The sequence below is a fragment of the Phaseolus vulgaris genome, chromosome 8 (assembly GCF_051622355.1).
Source record: "Phaseolus vulgaris cultivar YP4 chromosome 8, ASM5162235v1, whole genome shotgun sequence".
NCBI classification, from domain to species: Eukaryota; Viridiplantae; Streptophyta; class Magnoliopsida; order Fabales; family Fabaceae; genus Phaseolus; species Phaseolus vulgaris.
Genome location: NC_143505.1, coordinates 4540718 through 4559670, shown reverse-complemented (window position 1 = coordinate 4559670; position 18953 = coordinate 4540718). Strand labels below are relative to the sequence as shown.

Sequence of the window (18953 nt, the reverse complement as noted above, 5' to 3'; positions counted from 1 at the left end):
AATGGATTTACTGTGTCTATTCTGTGTTTTCATTCAATCATTCCTTTATGTCCTTATCTTTATAGGAGGAGGCAACTTTCAACAGTGGAAAATCTTTTTTGTATCGATGAAAGTATTTTAAAGCTTCCACCAAAAGAATGAACATAGCATAAGGTTAATGAGGTAGGCTTACTGCTACCCCACAAGTAAAAAGAAAACACTATAATCCACAAGCATTTTATTTCATGAGACTTTTATTATTTAAAGGGAAAAAAAGTGTACCTGATTTGAAAAATAAAGGGACCAATGCTTTCTTAAAAGATGTTAATATGACTTTTTTATGACCTTTTTTTACATTTCCCTAATAAAATACTCCAACTTTTAATCACCACTTTATCGTGTTAATCATTTGGTTCAAAAATTTACTTGGTGAGACCAATAATGAAAAATAGTGAAAAACATCCTTATTTTAAAATTACAGGTTTTCACTGCACCATCCTTATCATGGTCAATGAAACATGTTTCCCCGGACTTTAAGGAAGTTTGTATATTTTTGGCTTTCTTTCTTGTCATTTTGTCAAACTAAATACTGCTTCCATCTCTTCTTTTTAAGGACTTGAGATTTTTTTAATTCATGCGCCGCGTCAGAGTAACACCGAAAGTCCATCTTTTTTTGTCTCTAATCAAATTACAATTTCACACTTTTCATTTCCGAATATAATCCCTGCATCACCATTATAATAACCATTTTTAAACTAACATCAATTATCCTGTTTCTTAATGCATTTTTGTTTTGTTATTTCAACATGTTTATAGAAGTACGAAAACAAGACAAATAAGAATAACATAGAATCTTAACCTTCCTTAAACTTTATCCTTTATCATTATCACATCTTTTTATCTAATATTATATTCTCTATACGTTTCGATTTCAAATTTGTTGAGATAGTATTATTAGGGTATATTTAAAATATTGTCTGCTTTGAAGTTTGGAATTTCGTGTTCCATTCTCTTAGGAAAGAGGATTCGTTTTTTAATCTCGTTTTGTTTTCATAGACGGTGTTAATATTCCAATTTTAAGTTTTTTGAGATAACATTATTAGAATCAATCAATGCATTTGATATATTGTCCGTTTTGAAGCTACGAGTCTCATCACGAGACACTTCAGAGGATTAATGGTGAAAAATGTATATAAACTATAATTGACATTTTAAAATTATTTGTATTTAAATGTTATTTTTAAACATTAACTATTTTTACTCATTTATATATTTATTCTCCATCTAGTTTTTAATTACATCATATAGATGTATTTATGGTAACGTAGCAATAAAAAAATCATAAATATTTTATTAAAATTAAAATAATATTGCATTTCTTGTTTTTTTTAAATGAAGGGAAAGATTAACCAACAAATTTTAGTTAAAATATGGACATTAATAATTAAAAGATTATGAGAAATGCTGAGAAGTACTTATGAGAAGTATTTATACAACTCATGGAAAGTTGGTTAGTTTAATTAAATTAAGTTTGAATGTCTGGTGTTACTTATATAATTATGATTTGTAAAAACAAATCTTAGGAAAAACAATACGAATTTATAGATACAGTAAATGAATTGCAACATCAGAATTAAATGTTACTGTATTAATTTCCATTCATAATTCGTATGTTATATTTATTTCGATTCATTTTTTAATAATAATTTTGATACGGCTAATCTGTTTTTTATGCTGTAAAAGATTTAACATTCACAAACAATTAAAAACTACCATTAAAATTAAATTTAATTCAACTCTGTCAACTGAAGTGTAGGTTCTGTTCAAGCATTTAGGATTTTTACATACTAATTAAGTTTATATTGGGTTATAATCCGATGAAATATTAAATTTACACTGTACCATTAAGTACATAACTCTTATCTGTTTGAACACTCATTCTAAAAGCAACTCAAATCTCAAGATTAGAAAATTACTTTGGTTGTCCTCATACTGAAGGAAGAACTGTGAATGTTGCATACCAAATATTCCTACAAAAATCTTCATCAGTGTGGCCTGTGACACTGTTTCCATGTACCAATTAACCAAAAATGTCAAAAGGTTAAAAGGAAAGAAAAAAGATAGGAAAAAAAGTGAAAGAGAAAGGTGAAACAATGATTGGGTTGTAGTAGTGGCATGCACTAAAATTAAATCACCCAACTCAAACACAGTGTGAAGAAGTTCCATAAGCATAGAGTATGGAACAGTGGAAGTGCAAAAGCTTCAAGTAGTGAAACAGAACGACCAAGAGAATCTTAGCTGTATGCAACACCCTTTTCATCTCTTCATAAATTCAACCTTTTCACACTCTCTCTTCTTTCTTTCTTCTCTGCACCAAAAGTCCCCACTGCCATAACTACATATCTCACTCTCTTTCTCTTTCTCTCTCACTCATCCACTCACTCACTCACTTCACACAACACAGAAAATGCAAATCTCCTCCTTCTTCTTCTTCTTCTTTTACTTGTTTTTGTTGTGTGCATTGGCTTCTTCACAACCCTTGTTCTTCAACAGAAGGATCCTCCATGAACCCTTTATTCCTTTAACCTCTCTTTCTCCTTCTGACCCACCAAAACCACCACCTTCTCATCCTTCTCCTTCTCAACCACCAAAACCACCACCTCCTCATCCTTCTCCTTCAGCCTCAAAACAAAAACCCAAATACCCTTCTTCATCCACCATCCCCACTACCACCATTACCACCACACCAGAAACAGCAACCACAACAACAACACAATCACCATTTTTCCCATTATACCCTTCTTCGCCTCCTCCTCCTTCTCCGATCACCTTTGCCTCCTTTCCTGCCAACATCTCCTCCCTCATTCTCCCTCACTCCCCAAAACCCAGTTCCTCCTCCAACAAACTCCTCCCAGTCGCTCTCTCCGCCGTCGTCGCTGCTGCACTCGTTATCTCCATCTCCACCTTCGTCTGTTACCGCCGCCGCCGGAACGCTCCCCCCTCCCCAGCTGGCAAAGTACTCCGTTCCGAGACCGGCCTCCGCCCGCTCCGCCGCAATGCCGAAACTTCCGTTGAAACACGCAAGCTCCGGCACACGTCCTCCGCCAGCTCCGAGTTTCTCTACCTGGGCACCGTCGTGAACTCTCACATGGTCGAGGAAGCCGAAGTCGGCGATGGTGACAGGAAAATGGAATCGCCGGAGCTCCGGCCGCTTCCGCCGCTCGCGCGGCAGCTTTCGGTTCCGCCGGCGCCCCGCGATGAGGCGGGTTTCATGACAGCGGAGGAGGACGAAGACGAGTTTTACTCGCCGAGAGGTTCGTCGTTGGGAGGCTCCGGCGGAACCGGATCGGTGTCACGGCGAGTGTTCGCCGCCGATAGAAGCGTGACCTCTAGCTCGCGTTCTTCCTCTTCTTCCGGATCGCCGGAAAGGTCTATCACGAACTTGCTGCCGCGGGCGAGTTCGAGTTATGGGAACACGCTGCCAAAATCGCCGGAGAATTACAACCACCAGCACGTGCATTCTTCTTCTTCTTCGATGTGCTCAACACCAGATAGGGTTTTTGCTGAACGTGATAACGATGCATTAAGTGCATGTGCACATGCAGATGCAGCACCATCATCATTACACGAGGGAACACTGGAGAAAAATGAAAATGCATTATCTTCACCGCCACCACAGAGACTATCTAATGCTTCTTCGTCTTCCGCTTTTTCTCTTCCATCTTCGCCGGAGAACGTGACACGTCATCACACTTTCGATCAGTCTCCGAGAATGTCGAGTGTTTCCGACGGACTAATGTTACCTGGCTTGTCATCGTTGCCTTTGTCACCCGCCCTGCTTTCTTCACCGGAAACCGAAAGAGGTTCTTTTGGCGCGCAGAGAAAACACTGGAGCATTCCTGTACTGTCAATGCCAATAACAACACCGTTTGATGAAATTCGAAGCATTCCAGCTCCTCCACCTTTGCCACAGAGGAAGCACTGGGAGATTCCAGGCCCTGCTCCGCCACCACCGCCGCCATTGCCACGGCAGAGGAAGCAGTGGGGAGTTCAAGCGCCGGGACCGTCAACACCGGTTGGTCAACCCGTGTCAAGGCCACCGGAATTGGTGCCTCCTTCGAGGCCTTTTGTGTTGCAAAACCAAGCAACCAATGTTGAGTTGCCGGGGAGTTTGAGGGAAATTGAAGAGACTGGTAGACCAAAATTGAAGCCCCTGCATTGGGACAAAGTGAGAACAAGCTCTGAACGTGAAATGGTGTGGGATCAGATGAAGTCCAGTTCATTTAAGTAAGATTCTAACCCTAACGTTTGTTAAATTTTTAGCCTTTTAGTTTTAGATATCAGTTTGCTATTTTACCCAAATTGGATGTGATGATTTCAAGATGGTGTTTTGCTGTGAAGTTTCTTAATTCCCTTTCCTTGTTTTGTGGATGGAATTTAGTGGTTCATAATTGTTGTTTATGTGGCTATTGGTGTTCTTGAATTGAGTAACATTGAATTGGGTTGGCTGCAGATTGAATGAGAAAATGATTGAAACGTTGTTTGTAGTGAACACACCAAACCCTAAGGGCAAGGATGCAGCTACAAACTCTGTTTCTCACCCGCCAAATCAGGAGGAGAGAATACTCGATCCTAAAAAGTCGCAAAATATTTCAATATTGCTGAAAGCGCTTAATGTCACTATAGAAGAAGTGTGTGAAGCACTTTCAGAAGGTATATTTTCTAATTCCCACCTTCAGTTACAGAGTAGGTTTTTTAGTTCTATTCCTTATTTTCTATTCTTACTCAAAGCATAGATTTGCAGGATAATCTCTTCTAAGATAGTTGCATAATTTAGTTCATGGTTATCTTTAAATAATTATGTTGCAGAAGAGTTGCTTAATGGACCATAGTTAGTTCTGATAACCACTTTCAACTATGTAGTTGTATATACTGATGATGCACCTATTTCAATTTACCTCTCTACAGGTAGTACTGATGCACTTGGAACAGAATTACTTGAAAGCTTACTAAGAATGGCACCAAGCAAGGAAGAAGAACGTAAATTGAGGGAGCATAAAGATGAGTCACAAACCAAGCTTGGTCTGGCTGAGAAATTTTTGAAGGCAGTGCTTGATGTACCCTTCGCATTTAAAAGGATTGAAGCAATGCTTTTCATAGCCAGTTTTGAGTCTGAAGTGGAGTATCTTAGAACATCCTTTCAAACACTAGAGGTAATCTAATCAATCTCACACTGATATTATTCATTTCTTCAGGATTATTCTTGCTGCTGTCAAGATGATAGATTGATGTTCTGAATTTGATACACGTCTTTGTTGGTAGGAATTCGATGCATATATAGAGTGTACTTCAAAAACTACCATTTGAAATTTCAATTCCAGCAAAATATATCTACAATGTCTTACCTCTTCCCTTCCTTGTTATTCTTGCCTTATTTCAACATAGTTTGTTCATAAGAGGCCAAGAAGAATTCAATTATGTTTCTTGTATACATTGGATATTATGATTTAAAGTTTCTTCCTCTTCTGATCGGTGCTTTTCCAGGCTGCCTGTGAAGAGCTGCGACATTGTAGAATGTTCTTGAAGCTTTTGGAGGCTGTACTTAAAACTGGGAACCGCATGAACGTGGGAACCAACCGTGGGGATGCAGAGGCATTCAAACTTGATACACTTCTCAAGCTGGCTGATGTAAAAGGCGCAGATGGCAAAACCACTTTGCTGCATTTTGTTGTACAAGAAATTAGTCGAACCGAAGGTGCACGTCTCTCTGACACTAATCAAACTCCAAGCTCTAGTTTGAACGAAGATGGCAAGTGTAGGAGGCTTGGCCTACAAGTTGTATCAAGCCTGAGTTCAGAGCTGTCAAATGTGAAGAAGGCTGCTGCTATGGATTCCGAAGTTCTCAGCAGCGATGTGTCAAAACTTTCCAAAGGAATTGCAACCATAGCAGAGGTTGTGCAGTTAAACCAAAGCAGTGAGAATTTTACAGAATCAGTGAAGAAATTCATCAGCATGGCTGAGGAGGAAATTCCAAAAATTCAAGCTCAAGAAAGTGTTGCTTCCTCCCTTGTGAAGGAGATTACAGAGTATTTTCATGGGAATTTGGCAAAGGAAGAAGCCCATCCATTTAGACTCTTCATGGTTGTAAGAGACTTTGTAGCAGTTCTTGACCGTGTCTGCAAAGAAGTTGGAATGATGAATGAGAGAACCATGGTTAGTTCAGCCCATAAATTCCCTGTGCCAGTTAACCCAATGCTTCCACAACCACTTCCTGGATCACCTTAGCTACATCACTCATTAAACTCACTTTTTGGCTGCATCTTCTCCTAAATATCTGGTACCAGTTCATTTTTTATTGATCTGGCCAAAATTGTTCTAAGTTATTTTTTCTTGTTAAATTGTAAAAATCCTTGTAAGAGACTTCAGTTTATATATAGTAAAAGTTTTTCTTTGGGGGAGAAAGCCTCCATATCTACTACTACATAAGCTTGTAGTAAGCAGCATGTACAAAGCTTTTCAATTATTTCCAAGCAAACAAATTTCAGTTAGAACTTGGGTGTTTTGTATATACATTTTCTTTGAATTGATATTTATTATGGCGACTCAGATTATAACACCTCTATTTAAATGGGCCTATTAAATTTTTAATATTTTTTGAAAGAGATTAAAGACTATTTATAATACTATAATGATGACAAAATCAATATTAAATATATCCACAAAATAGGAATAATAACTACAAGAATAGCAATATATTCAACTTAATATATAACGTCACGTCTGTAATATTGAAATTAATAGATAAAAAAGCACAACTAAAAGGGTCACAAGTATAAAATTAATACGCAATAATTCTTTTATTGTGGATTGAAAACATAAAATTAGACAATAATTCTTATTATTGTGGATTGGTATTGGAACCTCATTCTAGTTTTGCTTGCATAGAGAAAACCTCCTTGGAGTATTTTCAGTGCATATAACATGGGATTGTAAGTCCTACAAAGATATATATTTTTAAAATCTCATTTTTTCAAGGCTCCTATAAAATTTTATTTAATGATATGTTATTTATATTTAAAAAAGTATTTATTATTATAGAATATTTTCTGAAAAAAAATCTTTCTATAATCTAAGATTTTATTTAAAACCTAGAATTTTATTATCAACTTACAATAGACACAATGAAGAAGCACAAAAATGGTTTGTATAACTGCTATGTGAAAGATACAATGAGACTTCTAAGAAGTAATAATATAATTTGCTTCATTTCATATGCTTAACAAATGTAGCAGAAGTCATAGTACAATTTCTTTCATTAACTTAACTATGTTTTCCTCATACTACTTGCACAATAGTGCCCACTGAATTCAGATTCATATACTTGTCTAAGCACCAATTTCCTTCTAACAAGTCATGATGCTAGACATAAAAGACACACTAGTGCTCTCTAACATGAGGCTTTGAAATTTATTATGTAAGAGCTAATCTTCTGAACTTCTGCTCACATTATTAGCTAATTGTTGTTTTTCCTCTTGTGTTCTGAAGAACTCATTCAAGTTGTCAGCATCTATGCGCTCTAATATGCGGCATGCTTCCTCCTCCGTCGCCGGCACTACATTTCGAAGCTTAAATCCATTTTTCGTCACCTTGGCTTCTGGACGCACTGTGAAAGTGAAATGGAAAGTATTTGATACCTGTAAGAACGGACAATGGTGATTACAATCTTTGATAACTTGGAAGTTGCAAGAAGAAAAAGTGCAACTGATAATGATTGTGTATTTTATACAGTTCATTTTTGTAGAGACTAACCTCACTAGAACGCAACTCAGGTCGCGTAACATGAGCAACAACTTCAACATTGATAAGTGGCTGATCTGGATCATGAACCTCCGTGTACAGAACACAAGATTTGAGACGCAAAAAGTCCCCCACATCAACCTGCTCAAGGGTCCATTTTATCACATAGAAGAGCAGAATGTGTGGAAAATTGTATAGCACACATAAGGTCCGAGAATAGAACTACTCAAAAGATCACAACTTAAAGGTTTTATTTCACCCCAAAAACACTGTTATAAAACTGTAATACTTCCCTTCCCCTCTCTCACTTCCACAAACTTAACACGCAATTACCCTAGAATCTAGATTTTGGATGTCAATTCAAACAATTTGAAACTCCTGTAACAATTTTTTTGTAACTGTAGTTGATTGAAATTGGTTATAGAAATATCAAAGATTGTGCCAACTGTGCATATGATACAGAATCATGTTAACAGTTAAATTTTGAAATTTGTAAAAGAATGGATAAAATACTCACAGGTCTTAGGAAATCAACATGGTCAACTTCAAGAAAGTAAGGAACTAATCCAGCAAAGGCATAGGTTGTTGAGAAAGCCAATTCAAATGCACGATGCATCAAGAAACCTCCAAATATTCGACCATGGATGTTCCTTTGCTGTGGCTGGCATATTAGAGCATTCTCAAGACTGGTATCCTTTAGAAGAATACTGTTTCTGTCAGCTAAAGCTGGCATGTCGCAAAAGATTCTTCCCTCTGCCAAAAGGGCCTTGAGTCTATTTTTCTCCCCATTCTCAAACTCTCTCTTTTCCCCTCCCCTTTTCCTTTTTCTCAAATTACTTCTTGCTTCAGCTTGTTCAAAAAGAACTTTTTCATGATCTGTTTCTGGTGAAAGTCGATTCACTGGAGCAGCTTTCCCAGTTTTTGAGTCTCGAGCAACAAATATGAAGTTGGCTGTTAGTGCTACGGAGTCTGAATCATTGCCCTCTGCGCATATTTTGACGAGGCATAAGTTGTGGAGCAATTTTGGTAAAAAAAGGAGTATTGGAGGATATTAAAAAGAATGAAGATGAGATTCTATTATGAAGGTTTGTATAATTTTTATGTGGAAAGATACGAGGAGAAATTTAAGGTCTATGCAACATGATGTACACTGTTATGAATAAACCATCAACTACTTATATTGTCATAGCCGCATAAGCCCTAAGAAATGTACCTTCATTGGACTGAGTAACCTCCAGTTGAATTTCTATCGAGGAGTGCCCAACCCATATAACAGAACCAACTATTTTGAGATCAATGTTAACACTAATTGGCTTCTTCAGCACAATCTTATCAACAGAAGCAGTGACAACTATAAGTGGCCTCGTTGTGCTAGCTTCATCAGAACAGTGCTATTCCACAATCAAACAACAAACAGCACAGTCAAAAATAGGTACATCAAATGAAATCTTCATTAGAATTTAGAATGTAGTTAAGTACCCCACTTAACTACGTGTAAATGCCAGTTCAGGTTTCCAAATTTAAATTAACGTTCATGTGAAAACTTCCTGTCTTCCAGAATACAAACAAGTATCAAACTACATTTGACCTACTACAAAACAAACAAGTCATTCACCACAAATGCCAATCATCAAAGTACAACCTAGTTTGAACTTGAAAAGTTCTGCCTTATCATCCCCATTTACCTCTTTACACCACACTCAATGAACGAAGTCATATTACAAACATTACCCAGATACCCGATTCTTACAAGAATTTAATTAAAGTGCTATGTGAATCTTTATACTATCATTCAAATTCAATTATAGATGATATAAGTTTATTTCAGTCATGAATTTTGACTGTTTTTCCGTGTAAAAGCTGTCTAGAGTGTACACGAGAATTTAAATCTTTCCATAAAACCTAAAAAAACCAGAAAACACAGCACAAAATAATTATAAAAAAAATCTGAAACCACAAGTGCCTCAGTTTGAGTCCAACCCCATCACCATTGACCTTCTAATCACATAAGAAGCAATACCCAAAAAACAAAACTCCACGAACCCTTTTAAAATCCCAAAACCACAAAGAAAAATTGAAACTTTAAAAGTGCACCTTGACAGAAATAGTTCCAGCGAGGGCATCAAGATCTTCAAGCAACTTCCCAATTCGGACCTCGTTCCAGGGATCCCTATACTGCTCTCTGAGCACAAAATCAGAGGAGAAGTTGTACAAGATGCTGGTCCTGCTCTGCGAGGGAGTTCTGGTGAGCAATTCACTCTGTGGAGGAGCGTCCCTCGGAGGGTCAAGAAGCCTCTCGAAAATCTGGCCTCGCGCCTCCCACAGAGCCGTGGTCACCGGAGAATGGTACATCCCCGGCCACAGAGCAATGGGTTTCCGGTCCCCCGAACCGTTCGCCGGCAGAGCATTCTCCATCGCCGCGGTGGCGCTGGCGAAGGTGGAAGCAACAGGGATTGTTCCATTCACAGGAATTGTGTAGTTGGAAGGAGAAGAATTCAAATCCATTGTATTTTTTTTAGTCTTTTGAATGTTTACTCCACTTTGAATTGGGATGAATCAGTTCTTCTACTTTCCTCTCTTTCTTACAATCCTTTTTCTACTTGTTGTTTGGTAACATCTAATGTTTCGGAAATAATAATAATAATAATAATAATAATAATAATAATAATAATAATAATAATAATAATAATAATAATAATAATGTGTTAAGAAACATTATTTTTTAATTTAATGATACATAGTGTAAATCAGTAACTAACTAATAAACTAATAAACTAATTATAAGTAGTTAAGATAACTATTAATCAACAAAATTAGTATATATGGTAGCTTTGTAATCAAATAAAAATATATAAATAGCATAAAAAATGAAAATGAAAATAATTTCACGTTAAATGGATTTAATAATGAACAACAACACTAGTACAAAATCATTTGTGACCAGATAAAAATATTTTTAATTAGACATGTAAGAAATATGAATATATATATATATAAATTATTTGGTTCATTAAAAAAATATTTATTAAAAAATTAATAGTAGGCTGGTGAATGGTGCGTGTGCCATAAATTTGAAAGGAATTAGGCATACCAGATTAGCTTTCAGGTCCTATCATATTTCTTTTCTAATTTAATAATTATAACGAATCTCTAAGTATATTTTATATTATATTTATTAATTTTTATAAAAATAATTAGCTTGAAAATATCCTTAACAGTTTTAGCAATTATTGTATAATTCAACACTAAAAAATTTGATGTTAAAAGCATGTATGTTAATAAGTTATTATCCATTTTTTAGGGACAAGAAATGAACAAGTCACTACACACATGAGAAACAACAGACATATCATAAAAGTGTTGACATATTAGTTTAAACAATTATAACTAAAATTGATAAAGTAATAGTATAGGAAAGTTATTGTTCTTCAAAATAGTAATGTTAGGTTATTATGCCAAACATAAGTAGACACAATATAAAATATTATTTTAGATATATGATTTTTTACAAATTAACTGAAAAAAAACAATTAATATTGAAATTATATTATATTTTATTTATATTATAATTTTTATAATACTTTTTACAATATTACTATTTAATATAAATTATTATTTATTGTCTATCTTTATGTTCATCAAGTCTATACTAATTATTTGTTATTTTTATAATTCGTAGTGTGTGTTAAGTGTCCTTTTAAGTTTTGTATTTATTTTATTGTCACAGTATCGATAATAATAGTATCTCTTTTCGTAGTCAGCACTAATTTAAGGAAACTAATAAGTGACATTGTATTGCATATTTTATATTCAAGTTATAATTAAACTTGACAGAAAATTAGTTACCCATATTTTATTATCTACATTAGTATAAATTGTTTTTGTTTTTTTTCCACCATTTATTGACATCTATGAGACCGAAATAAGTAAACACCAAAATATGAAACAATACAGATATCTTACCTACATAAAGTTTAATAAGAAGGATGTTATGCTTTGTGTAGTTAACTTTTACCAACTTTATCCAACAACTTTTAAGTGTGATTGCATAAGAAACAAATTTGCATAAAGAAAGATCAGTGATGGAGTAAAGAAAATTGTATCTTAAATTCACATGGCTTAGTGTGTGAAATGCATTAATATCAAAATTTAAATTAAAGGTTCAACAATAAACCAACTCATGTATGATTGGAATCATAAAAAAAATTATTTGTTTACTATAGACTCGAGAAATAAAGAGAAGATGTGTATGAACGAGATATCCAACAACAAGAAGGAAAATGATTGAATAGAAGAACTATTGAATCTTTAGCGATCTCAGATGTGTCGATATCAATGGTAATTCATTATTTCGATGAGCCATTTATTTGGACAGAAGAAGATTATGAAAATAATTACCCTGAATCTCTAGATTCTATTGTAGATGACACAATGAAATCTGAAGAATTCGCTATAATATATCTGACCCGTACATAATATCATGAAAAGTGAATACAAATCGACAATAACTCTGAAAAAATATTTAAACGTATAAAATTTAGATATTTAAACCTTCCCTATATCACAGTGATGAGTTAGAAGTGTGCTAATATAAAAAATTATGTTAAATATTTCATCATCAATATGTGATTACACTGGCATAAGTGTGTTAATATAGAAAAAATTGAATAAAGTCCAACTACATAAGTGTGGTTGAGCCCACATGAATGTGAAAGGTGCAGTCATAAAAATCAGTGGATCCACATGGTGTGATAAGGACTTTTGTAGAGAAAAATTTATACAAAGAGATTTGGTCACAAATATATAGTTGCACCCATGTGCAGTGAATTTGTCATGACTAACATACTTATATCATGATTTCTAAAAGATATTAAAAAGTTATCAATATCATTTTAATAATAGATTAAGTAATTTTAAAAATATGTTTATAATTATTAATATAATTTTTTATATCAAAATATCATTCTCAATTTTTCAATACAATAATAAATAAATAAAAAATGAGATAATTTTTTGAAAAATTTATATTAATGATACAATTTGAGTTATTTATTGTGAATTTAGATAATTTTTTTATTGCCTATATAAATAAGTCTGTACAATTTCATTTAATAAAAAATAAAGTCATTAAAGATTAAAACAAGTGTGGGATTAGTTGGGAAGTTGTGATAAACCTTCACAACCTTATGGTTGGAGAAATTGCAATAAAGTTGTAGATGTGATGACAACTCCAGCTTTAAATGATCTTATTCAATATAATTATTGCTTAATAATTATTTTAGTTCCTTCAAATCAATTTTTCTCGATTTAAAGTTCTGCATGTTTTTTTACAAAAAATGTTTTTTAAATTATTAAAAATTAAATTCTAAATCTAATTTAATTTTATAAAATTAGTGCTTCATGGCCTTACACGGTTAGCAACTGCTGAAGTATTACACTGTTTATTAACTGTGCATCACTCTTTCCACACTTTTAATCATTCTCATTGCTTCCTTTTAAACTAAACAAAGTATTTGTCACAACCTTTTAATTAATATCAAAGTTTAAAAAATTTTAGAAAATTCTAGAAAGAACTTTGAACTAAAGTGTACTTAAATAAAAGCTTTTTCTAAAGTTGTCTTTTTGTTAGATAATTTTTTAAACTTGTCTTAGTAATGTTGGTTTAACCTCACCCTAGAAACTAAGTGTTTGTCTAACACTTAAATTCACTGTCATAATTTTCATCTCCCCATATTTCTACAATTCTTTATGTTTTCACAATAGTACTCTTCATTATCTGTAGAAGATATTCAAGTCAAAACAATGAAAAAATCTACAAATGAAGATGCAAGCTAGCATTTCATGATAGCATGTTCTTCATCTGAAATGAGTTTTTCTTTGAATTTTGGTAAGAGTTGGCGGAAACTATTGGAAGTAATGTGTCAAAGATGGCTCCATTGGAGCTATGAATTCCTTGAAATTACCATGAAGAGTCTGAATAGTGATTGGTTTGACCATATCACTTGGAATAAGTGAAAGATGAGACCAAAAAATGTCTATCCTAAAGAAGTTTACACAAGAGAGTGCTTAGACTTGCAATTTATCAACATAATACTCATATATTTGATTTACTAAAACATGAGTCAAGCATATGTCTCCTTTCTTTCCTCCCAAACCACTCTCAATTCATTTAATCATGCATAAACAATATCCATACTTTCTCAGCACTCAAATTCCACCAATAGTAAATTGGCCCAACCAAACAAAACATTAATATGACTTCTAATTATTTTTGTAATTTATTTCCATGTGAGAATATTATACTTATATTTTAATAATGTATTATGTAGTTGTTGATGAAAAAAATATTTTAAAACAATATATAATTTTTATTTTTATGTTTTAAAATTATTTTTTAAATTCAAATTATTAAGTTAAAAATAATATTAATATATTCTGCTTAGAATATTTTATAAGACTCAAATTTTAAAATTTGAATTCTAATTTTCCTATAAAAATATCTGAGAATCATAATTAAATGTAAATTTAAAAAATTTGTGAAAACATGTACTATAAGAAAATAATTAAATAAAGACTAATTTTAGATATAAAAAATAACTAATCACTATATTAATTAAATTAAATATTATTTTAAAAAATTAAAAAAATATTGATCTAACCTAATTTCTATTATTAATAAATAATTTTTAAATTGATATCTAATTAACTATCAATTTAGATATCATTAGTTAAATAGATACTAATAACTTAATTAATTTTTATATATAATTTAGTTAATATAATAATTTTTTTTTTATTTATAAAATTAATTTATATTTAATAATTTTTGTTTAGTGATATAAAAAAAAATATGTGCCTACCACTACCATATTATTCAACCTGTCTCATTATAAAATTTTAGTCATGTGTGACGTTTGAATTTTTTTTTCATTTATTTTTAATTTTCTTTGAATGATTTTACTTTAAAATTTTGATAACTAATTAAATATCAATTTAGTTTTGTTTAATATTCGTGCTTTAAATGTTACACAGACCTAATTGCTTCCAAATCCAAATAGTCAGGTGTCACTCTAGTCTTTTTAAATTTTGTGCTCAACGTTGTGTTGGAGAGAAACATCCCAAGTATATTTTTGCATTTTTATAGTATTAGGTATGGAGACCGAGTATGGTGGTTATAATTAATTGGTTGGTTGATTATCGTACGTATTATATCTAAAGTAGTTTTTATTATTAATAAAATTTATAAATTGGTATTTAATTAGCTACTAATCTTTAAATATCAATAATATTTTAGTCTATAAAATAATATCTAATTTAGTCAATATAGTGACTAATTATTTTTTATCTCTAAACTTGATTTCTATTTAATGATTTTCTTGTAGTGATATGTGATATTTTTTATATCCATCACTACAAGAAAATCATTAGATAAAGATTAATTTTTGAAACAAAAAAATAATTAGTCACTATATTAACTAAATTAGATACTAAAACAATTATGAGTAAGTAGTTTCTATTATTAATAAATAATGTCCAAAGTAATTAATTAGATACCAATTTAGAAATTATTTATCAATAATAGAAACTATTTTAGATTCTAACAATTTTTTTAGTTTCTATAATAGTATCTAATTTAGTTAATATAGTAACTAATTATTTTTTTTCTCTAAATTAATTTATTATTACGAAAGAGTGGACTTTAAGCCTAACTCAACCCCATAAAACCGGCTCAATGGGGTGAGGTCTGCACCCACTTATACACTATGAAAGGCTCTAATCTCTAGTCGATGTGGGATCTCCAACACACCCCCCTCACGCCGAGACTGCCAACTCGTGCGTGGGACTATATATTTTGGGTGGTCCGATAGCGGCCCGATAGCGGGTGGCACGATAGGCCCAACACAAACACTCGCTAGGATAGACTCGAAATGACTCTGATAAAAGAAAAGTAGAAAGTTTTGCGTACCATTGACGACCAGCTTGACGAAGACCATACAAAGACCGTTGAAGCTTGCAGACATGCTGGGGAGAAGGAAGAGAGAGGCCAGGTGGGGGGGTCATGTATACCTCTTCATGGAGATCACCGTGAAGAAAGGCATTATTGACATCAAGTTGTTTTAAAACCCAATTTTTGGTAGTGGCAACAACAAGGAGAAGGGGAACGGTAGTGAGTTTAGCAACAGGTGCAAAAGTGTCTAAGAAATCAAGTCCTTCAACTTGGGTGAACCCTCCATCAGAATGATATTTGATTTTATATACCCATTTACAACCAATAGTTTTCTTTCCTGGAGGGAGAGGGGTAAGTTGCCAAATATTGTTAGCAGCAAGAGCTTGAAGCTCAACTTGCATGGCAGATTGCCAAGAAGCATGTTTGGAGGCTTCGGTATAGGTGCGAGGTTCAGGATGAGAATTGATAGAGGAAATAATATTTCTAAAATTAGAAGATAAGGAATTGTAAGACAAGTAATTATGAATATGATATCTACTACTTACAGTGTTGGTTGCTGTGTGGAAATCAGCAAGATAGGCAGGTTGTCGGTGAGGACGAGTTGATCTTCTTGGAAATTGGGGTGAGGTGCTTCCTGGAGGTGCAGGAGGTGATGATGCTGGTGGAGGTGCAGTGTTGGATGCAGAAGCAGAGACATTATTTGCTGGAAGATCAAAGGATAATAAGGCTGGTGGAGGGGCAGTATTGGGTGCAGGAGTAGAGGCACACAGCTCGGCAAGAGATGCAGGAGTAGAGGCACACGACTCGGCAGGAGGTGCAGTATCAGAAAAAAAATCAAGAGCAGAATTATATGCGTTAGAAATAGGAAGAGATAAAGTGTTGGGGTCCCTAGGCAAGCCACCATCCAATTTATATGGAAAATGGGTTTCATGAAAGATTACATGTCTTGATATCTTTATGCGATGAAACTTTAAATTTAAGACAATATAACCTTTTGTATTTTGCGGGAAACCAAGAAAAATACCTTTGATAGATCTATCATCTAATTTCTTCCTATGTGCAGTAATGGTACTAGCATAACATAGGCAACCAAACACTTTTAAAAAAGAAATGTCATACGGTTTTCCAAACAATTGTTCATGAGGAGTGATGTTATTAAGTAATGGAGTAGGAATAAAATTTATTAAGAAAACAACATGATTTACAGCAAATTCCCAAAAAATAGGAGGAAGATTTGCTTGAAAAAGTAAGGCCCTGGTTACATTTAGTATGTGTTTGATGTATAATTCCCTTTGAAGCATAAAAACTGGACATAGCAAACTCAACACCGTTGTCAGTACGAATCGTTTTGATATTAGTTTGGAAATGATTTTGAACAAAAACAGTGAAGTGAATGATGTGCGAACGCACTTCAGATTTATTATGCAACAAAATAACCCAAGTATAACGCGAGTAATCATCAACAATAGTTAAGAAATAACGAAAACCTTGCATAGAAGTTATGGAACAGGGTCCCCAAATATCAAAGTGTACAAGATCAAAAATAGCAGAGGTAGCAGTAGTACTTAAAGTGAAAGGAAGTTTTCTCTGTTTTGCACGACTACAAGTGTCACATACATGATGAGTATCAATAGTAATAAAAGGGTATTGTTTACGTAAGACATGTAATCTTTCATGTGAAGGGTGCCCCAGTCTATAGTGCCACAGTGTTTTGTCTGTGATATTACAATTAATAAGAGGAGCAAAGTTATGTGGTTTAGAGCGACTAGAAGCAGACAAGGTAGTGACAGGGTACAAGCCACCAGTGGCTTCAACTGTACAATCCTCTCTTGGGTGAGATTGTCCTGTATAATGCAGTGAGTTAAAGTGAAAGTTAAAGTGCATTTAAGTTGGTGTGTGAGTTTAGAAACAGATATTAAGTTTAATTGAAAATGAGGCACATATAACACATCAGACAAATAAAACTTGGCCGAAAAGTGTACTAAACCAGAATATGTGGCATAAACAGTTTGACCATTTGGGAGACTAATTAAGACATGTTTGATTTTAGTCCAAGTAGTAAAAGCGCTCAAATTGTGGCAAACATGATCAGTGGCACCAGAATCAACAAGCCAAGATTCTTTTATAGCAGATAGTGAAGAGAAAAACTTACCCGTTGAAGATTGCTCGGTATTGGTGATTTTGTCCGTCGAGAAGGTTCCGACTTGATTAATTTGAGCGTGAGGGGCATGATCCTCAAGGTTTTGCTGACGCAAAATGTTGGTCAGGAATTGACACTGCTGTGATGTAAATTGAATCCCTTTTACATCCTGTTTTTTAGAAAAAGACTCAGAAGAAGAGTTAGTAGTAAACATATTGTTGGCTTGGGATGTCCTATTGATGGATTTGTAGCCAGGAGGAAACCCATGCTTTTTATAACAGGTGTCGACAGTGTGGCCAAGACGATTACAAAAAGTGCAATTTTTTCTAGTAGAAGAAAACTTTGAGGTTTTAACATCAGCAGAAGGAAAACCCACTTTTCGAAAACAAACAGCTTCAGTATGACCGTATTTACCACAAAAATTGCATGTAGTAGTGCGACTACTGTTAAGACTATGAAGACTAGGGGCAGGAACAACAGTGGATAATTGTTGAACAACCAAGGAAATTTTTTTGGATATGGCAGGAATGGGATCCATGAGCAAAACATGAGAACAAATATTTTTATACTGATCATTTAATCCTCTTAAAAATTGCATAGCACGATCCTCACATTTTCTTTGATTTATAATAGAAATGATAGAACAAGAACATTTTACTGGGCATGTGCACAGGATTAGGTCTAAAATTCTCTAATTCGTCCCAAATAATACGCAATTTTGTAAAATACTCTGTGACAGACATATCCCCTGGTTTAAAGAAATAGCTTCAAATTGCAAATCAGAAATGCGAGATAAATCCCCTTGTGAATATCTAACTTTTAAATCATTCCAGATGTCAAAGGCTATGTCCATCCAAACAATGCTTTGCCTAATAGGGATTGAAACAGAGTGTACTAACCAAGAGACAACCATGTTGTTTGTGGGATGGGATTTGCATTAGCCATCGCCTCCAAGGATTTAAAGAAAGAAAAAAAAAACAAAACAAAAAAATAACCAAGAACAGCAAAGAGGAAATAAATACCATATTATGAAAGAGTGGACTTTAAGCCTAACTCAACCCCATAAAACCGGCTCAATGGGGTGAGGTC

General features: G+C 33.8%; 2 protein-coding genes across 3 annotated transcripts; one reads left to right on the top strand and one right to left on the bottom strand.

The window, feature by feature from the left end:
- Nucleotides 1–2190: 2190 nt before the first annotated feature.
- LOC137824560 (formin-like protein 1) lies at nucleotides 2191–6579 on the top strand. Of its 2 annotated transcripts, none has more exons than XM_068630227.2 (4): nucleotides 2191–4266; nucleotides 4493–4692; nucleotides 4948–5192; nucleotides 5524–6579. In XM_068630227.2, exons 1-4 carry the CDS (start codon nucleotides 2447–2449, stop codon nucleotides 6262–6264), a joined length of 3006 nt encoding a protein of 1001 aa, XP_068486328.1. In that variant the 5' UTR covers nucleotides 2191–2446; the 3' UTR covers nucleotides 6265–6579. The 2 variants fall into 2 exon arrangements, with proteins under 2 accessions (XP_068486328.1, XP_090149868.1); XM_090293742.1 differs by having other exon boundaries at nucleotides 2352–4266; nucleotides 4528–4692.
- A 636-nt stretch (nucleotides 6580–7215) lies between these two features.
- Nucleotides 7216–10409, bottom strand: LOC137826117 (Thioesterase/thiol ester dehydrase-isomerase superfamily protein). Its single transcript, XM_068631977.1, has 5 exons — nucleotides 9871–10409; nucleotides 8990–9167; nucleotides 8294–8760; nucleotides 7789–7917; nucleotides 7216–7673 (listed from the first exon to the last, which is right to left on the bottom strand). Exons 1-5 carry the CDS (start codon nucleotides 10279–10281, stop codon nucleotides 7461–7463), a joined length of 1398 nt encoding a protein of 465 aa, XP_068488078.1. The 5' UTR covers nucleotides 10282–10409; the 3' UTR covers nucleotides 7216–7460.
- Nucleotides 10410–18953: the final 8544 nt, after the last annotated feature.

Coding starts and splice junctions, on each gene's coding strand:
- LOC137824560 (XM_068630227.2), top strand. CDS start 2,447: ATGCAAATCTCCTCCTTCTTCTTCTTCTTCTTTTACTTGTTTTTGTTG. Junction 4,267..4,492: donor ATGAAGTCCAGTTCATTTAA/GTAAGATTCTAA, acceptor GGTTGGCTGCAG/ATTGAATGAGAAAATGATTG. Junction 4,693..4,947: donor GTGTGAAGCACTTTCAGAAG/GTATATTTTCTA, acceptor ACCTCTCTACAG/GTAGTACTGATGCACTTGGA.
- LOC137826117 (XM_068631977.1), bottom strand. CDS start 10,281: ATGGATTTGAATTCTTCTCCTTCCAACTACACAATTCCTGTGAATGGA. Junction 9,168..9,870: donor CTGGAACTATTTCTGTCAAG/GTGCACTTTTAA, acceptor ATTGTGGAATAG/CACTGTTCTGATGAAGCTAG. Junction 8,761..8,989: donor GGTTACTCAGTCCAATGAAG/GTACATTTCTTA, acceptor AAATATGCGCAG/AGGGCAATGATTCAGACTCC.